Source organism: Culex pipiens, chromosome 2 (genome assembly GCF_016801865.2).
Source record: "Culex pipiens pallens isolate TS chromosome 2, TS_CPP_V2, whole genome shotgun sequence".
Lineage (NCBI taxonomy): Eukaryota > Metazoa > Arthropoda > Insecta > Diptera > Culicidae > Culex > Culex pipiens.
The window spans coordinates 26,295,662-26,314,397 of record NC_068938.1 but is presented as its reverse complement, the minus strand read 5'-3'; the positions used below and the strand labels follow the sequence as shown (position 1 = coordinate 26,314,397).

The 18,736-nt window shown below is 33.3% G+C and overlaps 1 protein-coding gene and 2 non-coding genes across 3 annotated transcripts in view; 1 reads left to right on the top strand and 2 right to left on the bottom strand.

The window, feature by feature from the left end:
* Positions 1-18,736, bottom strand: part of LOC120420968 (cGMP-dependent protein kinase, isozyme 1) — a 48,393-nt gene that overhangs the window by 19,882 nt on the left and 9,775 nt on the right. Inside the window, exon 2 of the mRNA XM_039584101.2 lies at positions 4,204-5,601. Within this exon, the coding sequence (XP_039440035.1) occupies positions 4,204-5,385 (1,182 nt within the window). The 5' untranslated portion in view covers positions 5,386-5,601. The remainder of the gene's footprint in view (positions 1-4,203; positions 5,602-18,736) is intronic.
* Positions 2,309-2,380, top strand: Trnae-uuc (transfer RNA glutamic acid (anticodon UUC)). The gene has a single exon. It is a non-coding gene; the product is annotated as a tRNA-Glu (tRNA).
* On the bottom strand, positions 11,597-11,668 carry Trnae-cuc (transfer RNA glutamic acid (anticodon CUC)). Its single transcript has one exon. It is a non-coding gene; the product is annotated as a tRNA-Glu (tRNA).

The following is an 18,736-nucleotide window of genomic DNA, read 5'->3' as shown; positions in this document are numbered from 1 at the left end:
CAGAAACAAATTTAAAAGCATTTTTATGGTTGAGAAGCATGGGTTTTACTTACTGAAAATTTTAATATTTTTATAAAGTTGTATGATTTTTAAAAGCATTTTAATTGACCCACCTACACACATTTTGAACAATAAAGTTGCTGTTCTATACAATTTTGTTGCAAAATATAAATCAGAAGCAGGATCAAATCAATTGTCGATAAATTCCAAATTTTCCGGGAAATTTGTTAAAAATTTCCCGTTTCCCGGGAATTTTGTAACCCCGGGAAATTGGACGGTCTATTCCCTACGTCGAAAGAAGCCATTTTGCATCATTTGTTGTTCTACACAGGTCTTCATACAATTTCGGAATCTGCTCATACAAAATGTTTATGAAAATTTATCAAATTTTGTATCTTGAGATCGAATTCTATGATCGATTTGTGTCTTCGGCAAATTTGTAGGTTATAATTAGAAGTTTACGGAAAAATAAAAAAATCCGATTATCCGAAATAAGATTTTTTAATTTTCCATATAAACATGTTTTAGGGGAATAAAATCACATTTTTTGAGCCATAGCCGATTCAGGAAATATAAATATTTTTTAAAATATTTTATTTTTTGAAAATTTAGAAAAAAAAATCGCATTGAATTTGCAATTTACAATTTTTTTGTTCTAATGAATTATACCATTTCTAAATTAAATTCACTTCTGGGTACACCTTTTCGATTTTTGCAGGTTTTTTTTATTTGAAAATACTTCTAGAAAGAAAAGCACCCAGTTTTGTAAGCATTGTTTTATTTTTTACATTTAAAATTGTTCCAAAAGTTGCCGAGACATCGTCGATTGAAAATTACAGGATAATTACACTTGGAAAAATACTTTTTCATCGATTTGATTTCTTTGTAAGGCTGGACCTCAGAAACAAATTGTCCAATTTTCAAAGACTTAGAAAGAAAATTGTACCATATTTTCTCAGCTTTTCCAAAAAAAAATCAGGGCTGGCTTTCCTTCATAAAGTATTTAAAAAAACAAAAAAAATTATAACCTAAAAATGACTTTAACTCCAAAACGGTGTCAATTTATCAAAATTTCTATAATGTCCTTTTCAATTAGAAATTTAATTTAGCACTTGAATTTTTTTTTAGAAAAATTTAAAAACATATCTAGACTTTTTTTGAAAAGGAACTATAAACTATTGTCTTTCATATGTTTATAGGACCTTATCAAAAAAAAAAAAAAAAGAAAAAAAAAATAACTCTAGAAATAAAAAAAACAGCTTTTTCTTTAAAGTCTTAATTAAATCTACAACTTTGACGAAGAATCCAAATCGATAAGAAAATTTAATCCAAATGAACATTTCGAAACCGCTTAAAGTCATTTCAAAGTTTCAAATGATTTTTTAGGTGTACAAATTACATATAAAACATCTCAATTTGAGGATCTCAAATGAAACAAGTAATACCTTTCGATGCTGAATTGGAGTTATAAAACTTTACGGCAAATAATATTGATGAGGGAAAACAAACATTTCACTGAAAAAATAAATAAATTGAATAAGTTTTTTTCCAAGAAATTGCATTAAAACTGTTGTGTTCAAATCGTTGCCAAACATAAGTTTTTAAGCACTTTTCGTATTTATCCAACTCATCCATAAATTGAAAAATTGATTCATTGGACCTATTAACCCTCTTCAACCCAACCCCGCCTCTAGACGGGCTTCGATTTAAAAAATCGCCAAAAATCAATATTTCAACCAATTTTTGATCTTCAAAAAGCATTGGAAAGAATTTTTTTTAAAATTTTGGAAAATTTTAGGGTTTGAAGTTTGACTTGTTTTATGTGACTTTGCCAATGTTTTAAAAAATGTAATTTTTTTAGGGGTCAACTTTGGCTGTGTTTTTTACTAACATTTCCTATATTTAAAGTAAAAAGAAGTATGCAGTAATTTTTCTAGTACCCCAGACTATGTCTCTACGCTTTTATTTACAATTTAAATGATAATGGTTCCATTTTATAGCAGAAAATGTGAAAAACATGCAAAAAATTGAAATAGTTACTGTAAAAACATGAAAAAATTAGATAGGCAAAATGTAATGATAGGAGGTGGTAGAGTAGGCCAAATACTACCAAAAACAATTATAAACTAAACAAAATAAATGCAAATTAAAATACTAAAAATGAAACAAGAAAAACATAAAACAAGAGAAGTAAAGTTTTTCGTAGAACAAAAGTTGCTCAAAATGACCTCCTGAACACGGGAAAAAAATTTGGGCAGTAGAAGGTTAAAAAAAAACTCCTGAGTTGATTTTTCTAATCTAAATGTCTTCCCATATGGTCTAGTGGCTAGGATATCTGGCTTTCACCCAGAAGGCCCGGGTTCGATTCCCGGTATGGGAAAGTTTTTTTTGCTGCAATGAATGATAAATTGTGAACAAATATACTTGACACCATAATCAAAATATCGCTGAAAAGAGCAGAAAATTTCTTTTATAAAAACATGTTTTAGCAATAGTTGTTCCCGAGATATCAGTGATCAAAAACGAGAGCTAAATGGGCAAAACTGAGGAAATCCTATTTTTGTTATCTTTTTACTTTGCATAACTCGGCAACCAAAGGCCGTATCAAAAATAGCTTAAAAAAGTAAAATTTTGGGTTCGTGTTTCATTTTATTCTTAAACTATTTTTATTTCAAAGGCGTTATCTAGAAAAATTGCATTTTATCTAAATTTCATAAAAATACTTTCAGAATGCAAATTTGATTTGAAGGAGCTGTCTTTAATTACGTAATTCAGTAAGGGAGAGGGGAGTTGAAGGCCGTGTTATGCTTCATACAAAATTTCTAAATTTGGTATGAAAATTTCGTTACGAGGGGGGAAGGGAGTTCAAAAAAATTGTTTTTTTTTTTTAATCATAGCTCAAACATTTTTTCCGTTTCTTAAATGTTCTGAAAAAAGGCATTTTATGTCTCCTAAATCAGATAAAAAGTAAAACAAATAAACATAAGTGTTTTCTTCAAATATTTTTTTTAGGTGGCTTAAAGTGATTTGAAAAATTAGCAACCATTTTTTTTCCGTGTATGAATTTTTGTTCGCTGTAGTCTTCAATTGATCGAAAAATTCCTTCAAAAGATACAGATTTTTAATTTTCACACACCATTTTTGTATGGAAAGCTGTAAAATTGGTATGGAAAATAACATCGATTAAAACCAAACCAAAAAAAAACAACACGGAAAACACGGGCTGATTTAAAAAAAATCTTTTAGTAACTTAAAATTGATTTCCAAAATACAAATATTTGTTGCCATCAAAACTAATTGATTCAGCATGAATCTTTTTTTTTTACTGCCTAGAAATTAGTTCTCCTTAAAATTCCTAAAGATATTTTTGAATTCGTTTTCAAAAATGGTCAGTTTCCGATTCAAACTTTTTTTCTATAAAAAATAACATGACAATTTGAGATATGTATTAATATAATCAATGTTTTCATAGTTATACTGAAGAACTTTTGCGAAGTTGACACTGTTCATATAAAATATACTTCCAATCGGACCATTCATGCAAATCTACTGTTCACATTTTTGGTTCTGAATTGGGATACCGTCAACCAAATTTTGGGACAATGCTCCCAAACGTGTTTTTTTCTATTGTTTACATTGCGTGCTCTTGTTTTGGTTTTTTTTCTATGTCAATAAACTTTTTTCTCAAAACGAGCAGCGATATACGACATGATAGCACAATCACTTCGATATGAACTCTGTTCATTAACAGGACCAACGCAGTTGCCAGATTGACGAATATTATTGATACTGATTATTTTATATGCATGTCCTACTTTCCGACAAACATTGTTTATCATCTTCGAGTTGAACTTTGTTCCCTTATCACTCAAGACGTTTCTGATTCACCACTTCCAAAACCATCATCCCAAACAATTCCACTAACGCTCTTCTACGCTCACTCATTCCATCCAATTAAGACCGTTTGATTAGCGTGTTTAAGGCGAACGCACTTCGGTTCAATGTCGCAAGCCCACCCAATTCAACTCCTTCAATTCCAATCAATTCCCACTTAAGAGAGGACGATCTCCGATACATGCGGGCATCATCTCGATCATCATCATCAGCAGATATTTGTTTGCATCGTCCCATGATCCACTTAGCGGCCGAGTGTGACTTCCATCTCGGATACCTACTAGCTGTTGTTGACAATGCGAAACTCACCTTCTCCTTGACCGGCGCGTCCACGTTCGGCACGATCTTGGACGTTTTCCGCAGCAGCACCGACGATCCATTGCCCATTGGTCCGAGGATGCCCGACTGGATGAAGAACTCGTGCGCCGACGGGTTGAGCTTGCACGGGATCGCCGGAGCGGGGAGTGGGTTCAGGAGCTGGGAGGGTGGACTGTTGTCACTGCTGCTGCTATCACTGTCACTTCGTTCTTCTAGCTGAATATCACTTTCACACACTTGATCAACCGACCCGTTGGTATCACTGTTCACCGGGGGAGGTTGCTTGTCGGAAGTGGCGGCAGCGGTGAACGAGATGTACGAATCCCGCAAACTGCCGAGTTCGTCCGTTTCACTACCGGTCTGGGCGCAGCAGTCCTCCTCTTCCGTAACTTCGTCCACACTGGACGAGGTGGACCGCTGTCCGAACGCCCGGATGATCGACTCGACACTGCTGTCCGACGGAGACAGTCCCGGATAGCTGCGCGAGCTCTTCTTCAGCGGTACCTTGCGCGGCGATGGAATGCTTATCGAGGGAGATCTGCTGTCCGGAAGTCCGTTGGCGGACTGCTTCTTCGGCGCTACCTTCTTCAGCACAAACTCCGGATGAAAGGCCGCGGCGTAGTCCGCGCCACAGTTCGGCGTAGACTGCCGCTTGGAATGTGTCGAGTGCAGGATCTGGAACTCCCCGGCTTGCGCCGACGTAATCAACGAAGCTCTCGTCGGAGAGTCACTTCCCGGATAGCAATTTTCCTGCGTAAATACCGTAGTCGTGTCCGGATGGACGAACGCCTGCAGCACCCGAATCTTCCGGAAGTCCTTCTCCGAGGTCGAGATCGGCCGGCCGTGGCTGTGACGATGAACCTTGCCCTCGTGGTTCCCGGTAGGAGACCCTGCTCCCGCTGAAGCCTGTCCTACGCCGGACACTCCGTTGCTACAGGCACACTTGGCGTACAGGCTGCCACAAGTGTTGGACTTGCGGAACCACGACTGCTTCGTCTTGAGTGCCGATTGCGAGTGAACTGATTTCTCGATTTGGGACTTTTCGTCTCGCAGCACCTCCGCCGAGCTGGTCGTCGTCGTAGTCGTTGACGACTGTGTGAGTGAACCAGCAGCAGCCGCGGCCGGTCCACCATTATCACTTATTTGTATATTTTCCTTCTTAATCGTCTCCATTCTGAAAGCCCGCACTAGTCACGAGACCCTTTTTCTCTTGTTCGGCCACCAGTAATGACCAGCGCAAGCTTCTTGAGAGCGTTGAGTTGAGCTTTTTTGTGGGTCGTCGTCGTCGCCGTGATTTTTTGTCCTTCCCCTTAACTTTGGTTGTTTTGGGGTTGATGACGTTGTTGAAGGTGGCTGGTCAAACTGGAGCACACTTCGGGGGGTGATTTCCTGTGAGGAGGAAAAAAAAGAAAGAAAAAAAGCTCGTGAAAACCGGTGGTCAATGGAATAAAGGAAATAATTGATGGGGTGCCGGAGAAGGGTTGCAAATGAAAAGGGAAAGTGGCTTGGACAGGGATGGTCAGATTTAATGTGATCCTTTAGAACCTTTCTATAAACTAATTAATTAGTAAACGAAATCAATTTCTAATTATATTACGGAATTACTGATTACTTCTGTTACAGTGGATTTTTACAATCTTCTAAAAGTCAACCAAAGTTGACACAAAATTATACGGAAGCTTAAGGCCATTGTTTATATATTTCAAATTTGTTTTCAAAAATGTATGATTTAAACTACCCGCCTTAGAAAAATAAACTATCGTAATTTTTTTGTTTTGATGTAAAAAAAAGTTACTTTTGAAAAATATTTAAAAAATACTCAAAATCACAAAACAAAATTTTTGAAGGAACAACAAAGCCAAATTTTGCCTGATTTTTCAAAAAATGCTTTTGTAAATAAAAAAAAATACAGTTCAGACTCGATTATCCGAAAACCTAGGAAAAAAATCATACCGGGTAAATATCTAATCAAGAATTTTTTTTCGTTTTGTTATTTTTAATAGTCGATCATAAATATGGCCAAAACACTACACTAAAGTGATTTACAATTTTTAAATCCAAGATGGAGGGCAAAATGGCGGACCAAATATCGGGGATTCATAACCTGGGCGTGCTAAACTGAAGCACAGCATAGTGATCATTCGTAAACCAAGTAGTTTTTTTAATTCAAAAATACCAAAATTTAAGATTTTTATTAAATTGTGTCAAATGATCAACAATTTTTCGTAGATTTGGAAAGTACAAATACATTTTTTTAATACTCAAAATTTTATAAAACTACGTTCTCGAAAATTTGTTAAAAATTAAAAAAATCACAAAGGACAAAATACATATTTTTGTGAGAGTATTTTTTGGTAATTTTAATTTCTTTAAAAAAATATTATCACTTTCAAAATTTATGAAAAATTCTAATAATTTGAAACACACAGATAACATTTCCATTTTTTTTTTGAAATTTTTTAGTTTTGTAAAATACATAATTTTGTGAAAGTTATTAGTTTTTTTTTTAAATATTACTCAATTTAATATCTGTTCTAAATACCATTTTTTTTCAAAAACACGTCGTTTTGTGAAAATTATAAGATCTTCAAAAAATTGTGTGCGCAGTGTTAAAAGCTAAAATTTTCCTTTTTTTTTTTGAAATTTTTAGTTTTGTAAAATACATGTTTTTGTGAAAGTAATGAGTTTCTTTTACTATCAATACATTCAAAATGTATGCAAAATTCCAAATTATTACTACCCATATTGCACAAACTAACATTTGAAGTATTTTTTTTCAAAAACACGTCGTTTTGTGAAAATTAAAAGATCTTCGAAAATGTATTATCACTTCCAAAACGTATTAAAAAATTTAATAATTTAAAGCAATGATTATTGAAAGCTAAAATTTTTCATTTTTTGTTTTTTTGATTTTTAGTTTTGTAAAATACATATTTTTGTGAAAGTAATGAGTTTTGTTTTAAATATCAATAAATTTAAAATTTATGTAATATTCCAAATCATTGATACCTACATTGCACAAATTAAAATTATAAGTATTTTTTCAAAAACACGTCGTTTTGTGAAAATTTTAAGTTCTTTGAAAAAAACTCGTTAATTTAGAAAACACATTGTCAAAAGCAAAAAAAATCATTTTATTTTTTTGAAAATTTTTGGTTTTTGTAATACTTTTAAACAACATATGTCAAAAACTAAAGTTTTTAGTTTGAACATTGAATATTTTCAAATAAAAGATTATAGCTTTTGCATGGTATGATTTTTTACTTATTCGAAAAAAGAAGGTTTAGGAAAAGTTTTAGTATTTATTTCAAAACCCATATTTCCATGTCAATAATTTGGAATATTTTGTTTCTCTTAAAAACGTAGTGTTGTGTGATTGCACTTCCATCCATTCCATTTCCGTTAAAAATTTTAAGCTGTTTAAAAAAAAATTTTTTTTTTGCTCACAGATTTTTCAAGCCGATTTTGAAGTGTGGGCGAATGGTGGGGGGTTGACTTTTAAAAATATTTGTACCAGCCTTAGCTTCATCTTTTTTGAATTTATAAAAATATAACGATAATTTGATGCTATTTTGTTCGAAAATACGTATTTATAGGAAAACATTGAGCTCTTAAAACAACTTTTGAAATATTTGAAAAAAAAAATATTTACCTGAATTTACCTGAAACATAAAAAATGTCATACCTTTTTTTTCGAAAAAAAAAAAAACGCAGTTTCGAAATGAATGAAACATTGTTGAACTTTTAAACTCACATTTCTGTAAATAAAATTCGGAATGTTTTTTTTTATTTTCTAAGTTGATTGAAATTTGGTTAAAGTGTTTGGTTTTTGTTAATCGTGAAGAATTCTGAAATTTATGAGAATTTGCAAATTCAAGAGTTTTATTATAGTGTTGTTATAATTAGGCTCAAAACCAATTTCATCATCAGTTATAATACCTGGTATTTATTTACTTTGTATTTTTATCGTGAAAAAAAATAATCAAAATTTACAAATTAATTCCCTAAGTGAATTCTGTTAGTATGCTTAAAAAAGGACTATCATTTATTTTCGAGAAAGTGGTGTATTATATCATGTGTTTTTGTACCTAAATTGCAACACTGATAAACCTTAAACTTAAAATTAAAATTGTATTGGTCTAAAACAACAAAATATTTTTTTAGTAATGATTCGAATTTCAGAAGTGACATTATTTAGAGGACAACGGATTATCGAGTGTGGACTGTATTTCAATTTTTAGAAAATTCCTGCGAAATATTTGTTAGGCTTATTTTCGGTGGCTTCCTCTCTAATACCCATTGAATTGAGTTCTATTCATAAAATCGAATATATTTACTCAAACTTGACAAAAGCAGGAAGCTTAAAATAAACATCAAAATAACAACTCACGAGTTGCTGTTTATCCCTAAATCTCTCATTCAATACCTATAAATAGAGAGTTGGCAACAAAGACTAATTATCCCAAATAATATTCGAAATTCGTGAAAGTCACATTTGCGAGTCTAAAACTCTAAGCAAAAAAAAAATCAAATGCGCTGCACAAACAATAATTTAACACCTCTCAGCACTCAAAATTTCGCAGATCTTCAGTCCTCCTGCTAAACGAAGATCGCCAGATCGCCCCCGAACCGTAACACTTTGATTGCCCCTCTTAAGCTCCGCACCCAAGTCCGCCGAACCACGGTCATTAAAAGCTCGAACAAAATTTAACAACTTTTTCGCACACTCGATAAACGATGATGCGCGATGTTGTTTGGCGTGACAATTTGCAAACTCGTAATTGTGTCAGCAAACATCAACATTTCGCAGCATCTTCTTCAAACAAAGAACAAAAAAAAAAGATCGTCTGCTTGTGGTACGGATTTTGGTCACCCTATCCGGGGTGGGAAGAAGGTGCTAATTGAGATGAAACTGGCCAAAATAAACACTTGACTGTATCTTATCTTGCGAATCATGGAAGGTAGCCTACCCGCCAGGCGCATTTGCAGAGCAGAACTTTGTTGGAGTGAAAATGGAGCATTCCTACTTTTTGCTTTTGCTTTTTGCTTTTTGCTTTTTGCTTTTTGCTTTTTGCTTTTTGCTTTTTGCTTTTTGCTTTTTGCTTTTTGCTTTTTGCTTTTTGCTTTTTGCTTTTTGCTTTTTGCTTTTTGCTTTTTGCTTTTTGCTTTTTGCTTTTTGCTTTTTGCTTTTTGCTTTTTGCTTTTTGCTTTTTGCTTTTTGCTTTTTGCTTTTTGCTTTTGCTTTTTGCTTTTTGCTTTTTGCTTTTTGCTTTTTGCTTTTTGCTTTTTGCTTTTTGCTTTTTGCTTTTTGCTTTTTGCTTTTTGCTTTTTGCTTTTTGCTTTTTGCTTTTTGCTTTTTGCTTTTTGCTTTTTGCTTTTTGCTTTTTGCTTTTTGCTTTTTGCTTTTTGCTTTTTGCTTTTTGCTTTTTGCTTTTTGCTTTTTGCTTTTTGCTTTTTGCTTTTTGCTTTTTGCTTTTTGCTTTTTGCTTTTTGCTTTTTGCTTTTTGCTTTTTGCTTTTTGCTTTTTGCTTTTTGCTTTTGCTTTTTGCTTTTTGCTTTTTGCTTTTTGCTTTTTTTTGCTTTTTGCTTTTTGCTTTTTGCTTTTTGCTTTTTGCTTTTTGCTTTTTGCTTTTTGCTTTTTGCTTTTTGCTTTTTGCTTTTTGCTTTTTGCTTTTTGCTTTTTGCTTTTTGCTTTTTGCTTTTTGCTTTTTGCTTTTTGCTTTTTGCTTTTTGCTTTTTGCTTTTTGCTTTTTGCTTTTTGCTTTTTGCTTTTTGCTTTTTGCTTTTTGCTTTTTGCTTTTTGCTTTTTGCTTTTTGCTTTTTGCTTTTTGCTTTTTGCTTTTTGCTTTTTGCTTTTTGCTTTTTGCTTTTTGCTTTTTGCTTTTTGCTTTTTGCTTTTTGCTTTTTGCTTTTTGCTTTTTGCTTTTTGCTTTTTGCTTTTTGCTTTTTGCTTTTTGCTTTTTGCTTTTTGCTTTTTGCTTTTTGCTTTTTGCTTTTTGCTTTTTGCTTTTTGCTTTTTGCTTTTTGCTTTTTGCTTTTTGCTTTTTGCTTTTTGCTTTTTGCTTTTTGCTTTTTGCTTTTTGCTTTTTGCTTTTTGCTTTTTGCTTTTTGCTTTTTGCTTTTTGCTTTTTGCTTTTTGCTTTTTGCTTGTTGCTTTTTGCTTTTTGCTTTTTGCTTTTTGCTTTTTGCTTTTGCTTTTTGCTTTTTGCTTTTTGCTTTTTGCTTTTTGCTTTTTGCTTTTTGCTTTTTGGTTTTTGCTTTTTGCTTTTTGCTTTTTGCTTTTTGCTTTTTGCTTTTTGCTTTTTGCTTTTTGCTTTTTGCTTTTTGCTTTTTGCTTTTTGCTTTTTGCTTTTTGCTTTTTGCTTTTTGCTTTTTGCTTTTTGCTTTTTGCTTTTTGCTTTTTGCTTTTTGCTTTTTGCTTTTTGCTTTTTGCTTTTTGCTTTTTGCTTTTAACGATATCGTCCCCCTAAAACTGCCATTAACCATGAACTTTGCTGATAGCTTAATGTCCCAGGTCCAGTTTAAGTCCTTGCGTGTCGAAGGTGAAACACTTTTGATTTCAAACCAGTGATAGTCTGCAACAACTTAACATGCAACCGTGTCTGTGTGTGTGCGTGTCCATGCTCAGCACGGTTCATGTCACAGGAAGAGCACTGTCGTGTGATGTCACAATCTTAATACAAACACAACACTCTGGGAGGTGGTGCAATTCGGACGACGCCTCACCCACTGAGCATGACCCCTTGAACCGGCTGTACCATTTCTGAGCTAAAAAGAAGAAGATCATTATCAAAGTGACTATTCTTCTGTCAAGCATTCTCATCGGTGAGAGGTACTCAACTATCAAGACTTGAGAAATCTAAGGTAGAAGCCATTTTGAAAACAAAACTGAAAAAAACTCATAAGTTCAAAAAAATTGTTAAAAATTTAAATTTGTTTGACTTAACTATTTATTCTAACCTTATTTTAACAAATCTTCCAGAAGGGCGTCACACTTAGGACGTGTGACTCGTGACGTGTTAGCGAAGAGTTTTGACCTGTTTGCACTGTTACGAATTTGAAGAAGAAACGACGATGGCTGTTATCTCAACAAAACGAAACAGAAAATGAAATAAAAACCCGTGGCCCGTGTCACCCGTGTTGCTGCTTATCACACTTGGTCTCACTTTGCATGACAATCAAACGTAACAAAACAAAACTAGACAAGAGAACACACATCACGCGGGAGTACACCCGGACGAAATGCATTCTAAGTGATTCAAATTTCGGTGAGATAATGGGTGAGACAGGTCGTCAAGGTTAAGTAATTTGCAAATGAAAGATTGCTCTTCAAGGTAAATGCCGATAACATGTAGGAGAAAAAGTTATTCCAATTAAAAAAAACTTCCCATACCGGGAATCGAACCCGGGCCTTCCGGGTGAGAGCCGGATATCCTAACCACTAGACAATATGGGACTTTAAAGAGGTTGTCTCTAAAACGAATCGCATTTTGATAATCCTAACACATATAATTCAATCTAATTTTGGATTTCAAAACAAAATAAAATAAAATTAATCAACCTCGTTTTGTGATTCTTGGTCTCATCCTTGGCCTAGTTTGCATTTGATTCCACCAGACAATCTGTTTCCCCTAATGCTCACCAATTAATCAAGTCTCACTTCTGTGTTTGCCAAAATGCTATGTTTTTCACGCATGCCACCAGCTCGATCATGGTCGCCGAACGGTTGTCACGGTCAGTCACACGGAACAAGGTGCCGACGGGCCTCCGAATAGAGTCGGGGATCATCAAGTCAAGTCAAGCGGCGGCGGTTTTCATGCTTTGAGCGTCGCGGGTAAATTTAGCCGTTTGCTGATTACCTTATCAGCAGCAACAATTGGTGAGTTCCCGAAGAGGGGGAACTGTTTGAATGTATAAAAAATCAATTTTATGAATATCGTTTTTTTTTATTTTAGTTTTGTTTAAGTTGAGTTTGATTAAAACAAATCTAATTTTTGATCTGGTTCTAATCAGCGTGGCTTCATTTACATTACATATTCAAACTTTCTTGTGAAATTGTAATTTTATTTGTGTTACTTTGTTATATTCATGATGATGATAAATAAATTAATTAGGAGCAAAAACAAATCAAATTAATGATTGCATAGCTCATGCAAAATCTGAAACAACCTCTTAAAAATTTGGTAACGATTGGTTCAGAATAATTTTATAAAGCTTTTTCCAATTTTTATTTCAAGTTTTCTGTTTTGCCTTCCTCACTGAGGTAAGGCTATAATCCTGCTCTAAAAATGAACTTTGTATAAAAACGTCGTAGACCCACCTTCATGTATACATATCGACTCAGAATCGAAAACTGAACAAATGTCTGTGTGTATGTGTGTGTGTATGTATGTATGTGACCAACAAACTAGCCCATGTTTCTCGGCACTGGCTGAACCGATTTGACCCGAACTTGTTGCATTCGACTTGGTTTAGGGTCCCATAGATCGAGTTTTATACAGATTGAAGTTTCGATAAGTAGTTCAAAAGTTATGTATAAAAATGTGTTTTCACATATATCCGGATCTCACTTAAATGTATGTAAACTATGTCCGGGTCCACCATCCGACCCATCGTTGGTTAGGTTATCAAAAGACCTTTCCATCGAGTCCAAAACATAGAAGATCTGGCAACCCTGTCTCGAGATATGGCCACTTAAGTGATATTTATGTTCTTTTTTTAATCCAGATCTAAAAAATAGATGAAATTTGTGTACAGCCATTGATGGTAATGAGTGAGGAAGGCTCCAACCACATAGGTGGATTAAGTTAGTTTTTGTGTTAACAAAATTAATGCTGCAAATTTAAAATTTCTCTCAAAAACCTTGTACAAATATTTAAAAAAATATGTATACCGTTGATATTTGTAATCAAATAGAAAACTTTCAGACTTTTTAAAAATTATAAAGTTAAAAATTTAACATATATTTTTATTGCTCCCCAACCCCTCCTCGACCTTGACTAGAGCTGGGGGACAAAAGCTTTAAAAACAATTTGTACCAGCCTAATGACATAAGGCTTAATTATTTTTTACGCCAAAAAGTTACACTTTTCAAGGGGACCCTAATTTCAAAACACCAAGTTTCACTAAAATTTTTACTTGTTAAAATAACCTGAAAAATCTAATGTTAAAAACACAGCCAATAATTTTTACACTCTATTTCATATTCCATAATCTATTAATTATCATGTCCAATTTAATCGGCAAACTGGGATTTTTTTTTCTTTATAGTTTCTCAGTCACATTGTAAAACTGTTAAACACACATACAAAACTGTTTACATTTGGAAGGCGTAAATTTTTTCATAAACATATTTTGGAAGGGTGGATATGATATCATACCTTTTTATGATGTATTTTTTTTTATCTAAAGTTAGATTGAAAAAGTTACAATAAAAATATGTACCCTTTCCCAGATGTAATATTACCATATTTTTTTAACTGTGTAAGATGATTTGAAAAAAAAATGTAAAGAGTGTGTTGAGTGATTCATAACATTTTTAAAATAAAAAACACTGTGTCTAATTCATTTCAATAATGCAATTTAAGAGTTCAAAATCTGAACAAGAAGTGACATTCTTGTCTTGTCTGAATACGCAATTAGCCCATTAATGAGCCATTTTTCTGGGAATTATTTTTTTTTAATTTTTTCAATGAATCTTTTCGTGTACTTTTCTATGAAAAAGAATTATTAAACATGAATTCGTCCATATAAGTTTTTATACAATTTAAAAATATTCCAAAAACTGTATCTTGAGATATTTTTGAAAATCTATTTTTTTATATGTTTTAAATATATTTAGAGTTGCAAATCTTAGAAACAAACATGATTTAAAAAAAAACGTGAAAAAAATTTCGGAAAAATATTATGACTTCATTATTAGATGTAAAATCAAATTTACAATCGGAAAAAAACGATACATAAATTTCGATCTCGTGAACTCTTTTAGAATTATACCCACTACCTTGTTTGAACATGACCAAAGACCGAAAGATAATCATTTGAAAAACGAGGTTTGCTCTACATAACCAAAATATTTTTGAGTTTTTGATTTACGATAACTTGCAAATATGCATCCGATTTTCTATGACAAAAATGTGAGTATTGTGACATTTTCTGAGCTTTTGAAAAACGATATTTTAATATAAACCTTAACATGTGGTACGGTTGAAAATTGAGTTGTTATGATAGATCGAAATTAAATTTATGTATTCAGATAGACACAAATTGAACTTAAAGAACAATATTTTCCAACAGCAGATTTATTTATTTATTTTTCAATGAAGCAATTTAAAATCAGATTGGCCCCACAAATCCAATTTTCCAATATGCGGTTTTTTCTTGACTTTTCCAAAAAAATAAAAAAATATCTGAAATAACAAGCCTAACATTTGAATGCAAAAGTGTTTTAAAATGCATTTTACACTAGTTAAGTTGCTTTGCAATCATTAGTTTTCAAAAAAAGTAAAATTTGACGAAAACAAAAAAAATAGCAAAAAAAAGCATCGAAAATTTTTCAAAAATTCAAAAGATGTTTAAATCAACCCAAACATGCTAAAAATGATTTTAAACGCAGGGGAATGCATTTTAAATCAATTTCAGCTGATTGCACTTAAATTTCATTGAAATTTTGAAGTTTTTTGAAAAAGTATGTTTTTTTTCGCCCCCTGATTTTCTGGGCCAACTTTGAAGGGGGGGAGGGGGGCCAACTTTAAATAAAATTTGCACCAGCCTTAAAATATTTATTACAGTTATTATCTATGCATAAATCAATCTATTTGAATTAACATATATATTTTAATGAAGTTTTCTTGAAATTTTGTGAATTATTCATCAATGTTTAACGTTCAAATTGTCAGTGTTTAATTTTTTTAATGAAAAATATTATAAAACAATACTTTACCAGTAGCTGTTTTAGAAGAGACTTTTTTTTCAAAAAGTAAATAAGTTTTTAAGTGATTTTTTTTTTCATTTAACAAGAAAAACAATTTGATGGATATTTTTTTTCAATTTATGAAAATTTTGCCATATTATCATTCGAACGATGGACATTTTTCTCAAAATAAAATTCGATTTCTAAGACCCCGTTTAAGTCGAATTTAAATAGCCCATTAAATTACAAAATGCACTTAATCAATATTTAATCACCGCCATCTTGGATTTAAAATTCTTCATCACTTGAGCTGGACAATCAAAAATAAGACACCGAAAAGATTTTTTGTGACTCCAATTCTCAAAGTGATAATCGGATAATCGAAACTGGACTATACTAAAACAATACGAAAATCAAACAGGTGGAAAAACTATTTGCAATTATTTAATTAATTTTGCTCACCATTTTAGAAAAAATTACTGCATAAAAAACTTTTTTTGTAGTTAATCATTTAAAATCAATCAGAATAATAATTTACGCCGATGATAATTGTTGAAATTAAGTTAATTTTCAAATTGGGTTTTCCAGGGCTGTGTTTCTCTTTGAAGTTTACTGTTTCCTTTTGATTTAAATAAACTAAAAAAATCTAAATTCAAAACAGCATTTTAATTTTCAAATACATTAATATTGTGAAAGGAACCTTAAATATTGATTGAGTGCAAATAAATGGTTCAAATTTTCATGAGAAGTTTAAATTGTTTTGAAGCTTATTTTTCATGAGAAAAGATTTCCAAAACATCTCAATTTATTACTGCCTCCTGATCGGGCCATTGTCCTGAGACCAAAATAGCAACACACCGGTTCACCGGTACGCCGTTTGGTCAATTTCGATAAGGAAGTTGTTGGTGGGTCGTACACTGTACGAATGAACGCGCTTCTTGTATGTGAGGTGCATAAATCAATCACAATTTAGATACAGTCAGCTAGTTAGTCACACCACAACGGATCAATGGCAAAATTGCCAATTTGGCTTCCCCCGTTCGGTAAGCAACCAGTTGGTAATTAATGTGCGCCAGATATTGGCCTTGGAGCCGTTGAGCCCTTTTTTCGGCAAATCCTTATCAGATTAGGTATTTTTGGACAAAAATACCTAGCTTCGTTCCGTTCTAATTCCAGCACAGAACGACAAAGCCGTAAATCAATCAGGATTCTAGTTTTTGTCAGCGCTAACAACCAGCTAGGCTAGCTAGCAGCATACAATGAAATCCTCGGCGACAAAATTTGTCCTCGTTGCATATCAAATGCCACCCTGGGGAAGGAATGAACCTACTTTCCGGCGCCGGTGACACGGTGAAGGTTGTGGTTTCATTCTTTTTTTGTTCAGTAGTACACGGGTACTAAAATAGAAACCTCCTTCATTGGTGACTAGCTACTAAACAAAGAAAGTTGACCACGTGCGACAAAGTAGGCTCTAGAGGGAGGGAGAATGTTGATTATGTGCTGGACGATGAAAATTACCTTCCTTTCTTCATTCATTTCTTTTCCCTAATTATGGATGCGACCTAAAGAAAAAAGACATCCGGAGACGTTGGAACTTCCGGATTGCAGGCAAGAAAGTTTGCTCGAGGATAAAGGTCAACTATTGCTCATGTTGTTATTTGTTTTTGGAGGATTGAATGTTATAATTTTTGAGGTTTTTATTCATTTAAAAAGTTTTTGACCGCTAAGTCATAAATATTCTTCAATTCAACCAGTACCAATCAGAAGTTTGATCAAAACAGCTGATCTGAATACGTTGACCATCAGATACTATCAAGTGACCAAATCTACATTGTCGACCATGTTCATAGCTCTGCCTACCCTCTTTACAAATGAAATTCAGTAAACTAAAATGTATCTTTTAGTCACGATCTCCCTGACTTGTTGTTGTCTACACCACGCGACAATATCTCGCTCGAAAAAGAGTAGCCACTTTTGCTTAAAAGGAAATGCTTGTCAGCTTCAATTATTGGTGCACCCGCGATAACACGCGCGAGATACTACCCGAGCGTTGACGTCTTCTTCTCAGTGTGGCGCTAAATGACCAATCCTAGAGAGTCGTTGACGTTGTTTGTGGAGGACCCCCTCCCGGAGCAGTGGGATTGAGTGCATTTATCGCGCAAATAGAGGTTGTTTAGAGCCCATTAGTGCGCTATGATGCGTCTTGCTAGATTTCCGCAAAGTGGATCGCCGCTTTTTGGCCTCACGTCAGCAAAGTGTTGCCAACAATGGTGGGATTTTTTTCTCTCTGGTTTCTAAAAAGGGAGCACGCGTCTGGTACTGATCAAATTTGACAGGTTGCTACCGGTTTGACACGCGAATGCCCGAAAGTTTCGCGTCAATCGGAGAAGACCTGTGGCACCTTTTACGAGAAAGAAGAGGAGTCAAGACATGGGTTTGCGAGTTGGAAGTGGTATCTTGTTTGCTCTTTTTTTTTATAAATGGAAGACCAAAAATAGCTCAGCAATTTGCTCTGAAGTTGATTTGTGATTTTTTCACAAATTTAATGTCTTTAACGTTCTTCATATTTTGCACCTTTTTGGATGGCTTCTTTTTCATTAGTTCGCTCAAAACTGATGGATAGTGGGTCTCAAAACGCGATGTTGCAGAAACTTTTGGTATCGCCTAGATTTTGGGGTTTTACCTTAGGAACAATGTTTTCATACAACGAAATATTCTCAAAAATCGTTTAGTGCTCTGGATGTGCGATTTACTGAAAAAAGGTCTGTTTTTTTTTATATATTTATCGTATTTTGTTCATTTAAAAATGCGTTCAAATTTGAATTTGTCTTCATCCAGGAAGTCGTTATTTTTCGTTGGCAATATGTCAATGCCTGATGATTTTTTCTGCCTGATTTTTTAAAGAATTTCTTTCTGAAAACCAACAAAAAAATTGCCAGCAAAACCAATACCATCATCTTCTAGGCAATTCTATTTCTTATATTTTTTTTTTTGAATTTTGAAAATCCGTCATTTTTATTTTCCTTGAATAACTGTATCGTGGCATTGAAGTGACAAAAAATAATCATTCAAAAAGCAAAATTGTTCAAAAATAAGTTGCCTTTAAAACAAAAATATTAGTTTTTCCTTCACAGATTTTTTAAATTGGTTTCAAAAATGATCACAGAATTCCTGTTTTCGACTTTGACGAGTTATAACTGATTTTTGGGAATTTTCGTTGCATGAAAACATTATTCCTGAGGCAAAACCCAATCGAAATCCGGGTGAGCCCGAAGATTTCCGCAACATCGTGTTTTTTGTGACACTCTACAAACAAGATGCCCAAATTGAGTGAGCAGTGTTTTTGTTCCTTTTTGGCGTCCTGAATGGCTCCTTAAAACAAAAAAATATAAATTTAAAAAAAATCCAGACGTGTATAAAGTTTTTTTTTCTCTTTTTAATGTAATTTTGAGCAAACTAAAATGATTGCTAAAAACAAAAAAAGGAAACAGGTTTGAAACAAACAAATTCTTTGTGTGATAAGCATTTTTCGTTTCATTTTTAAACCGTTTTCCAAGTTTCGTAACAGTATACGAATTATACTATCACTGAGAAATTTTTGAAGCAAGGATA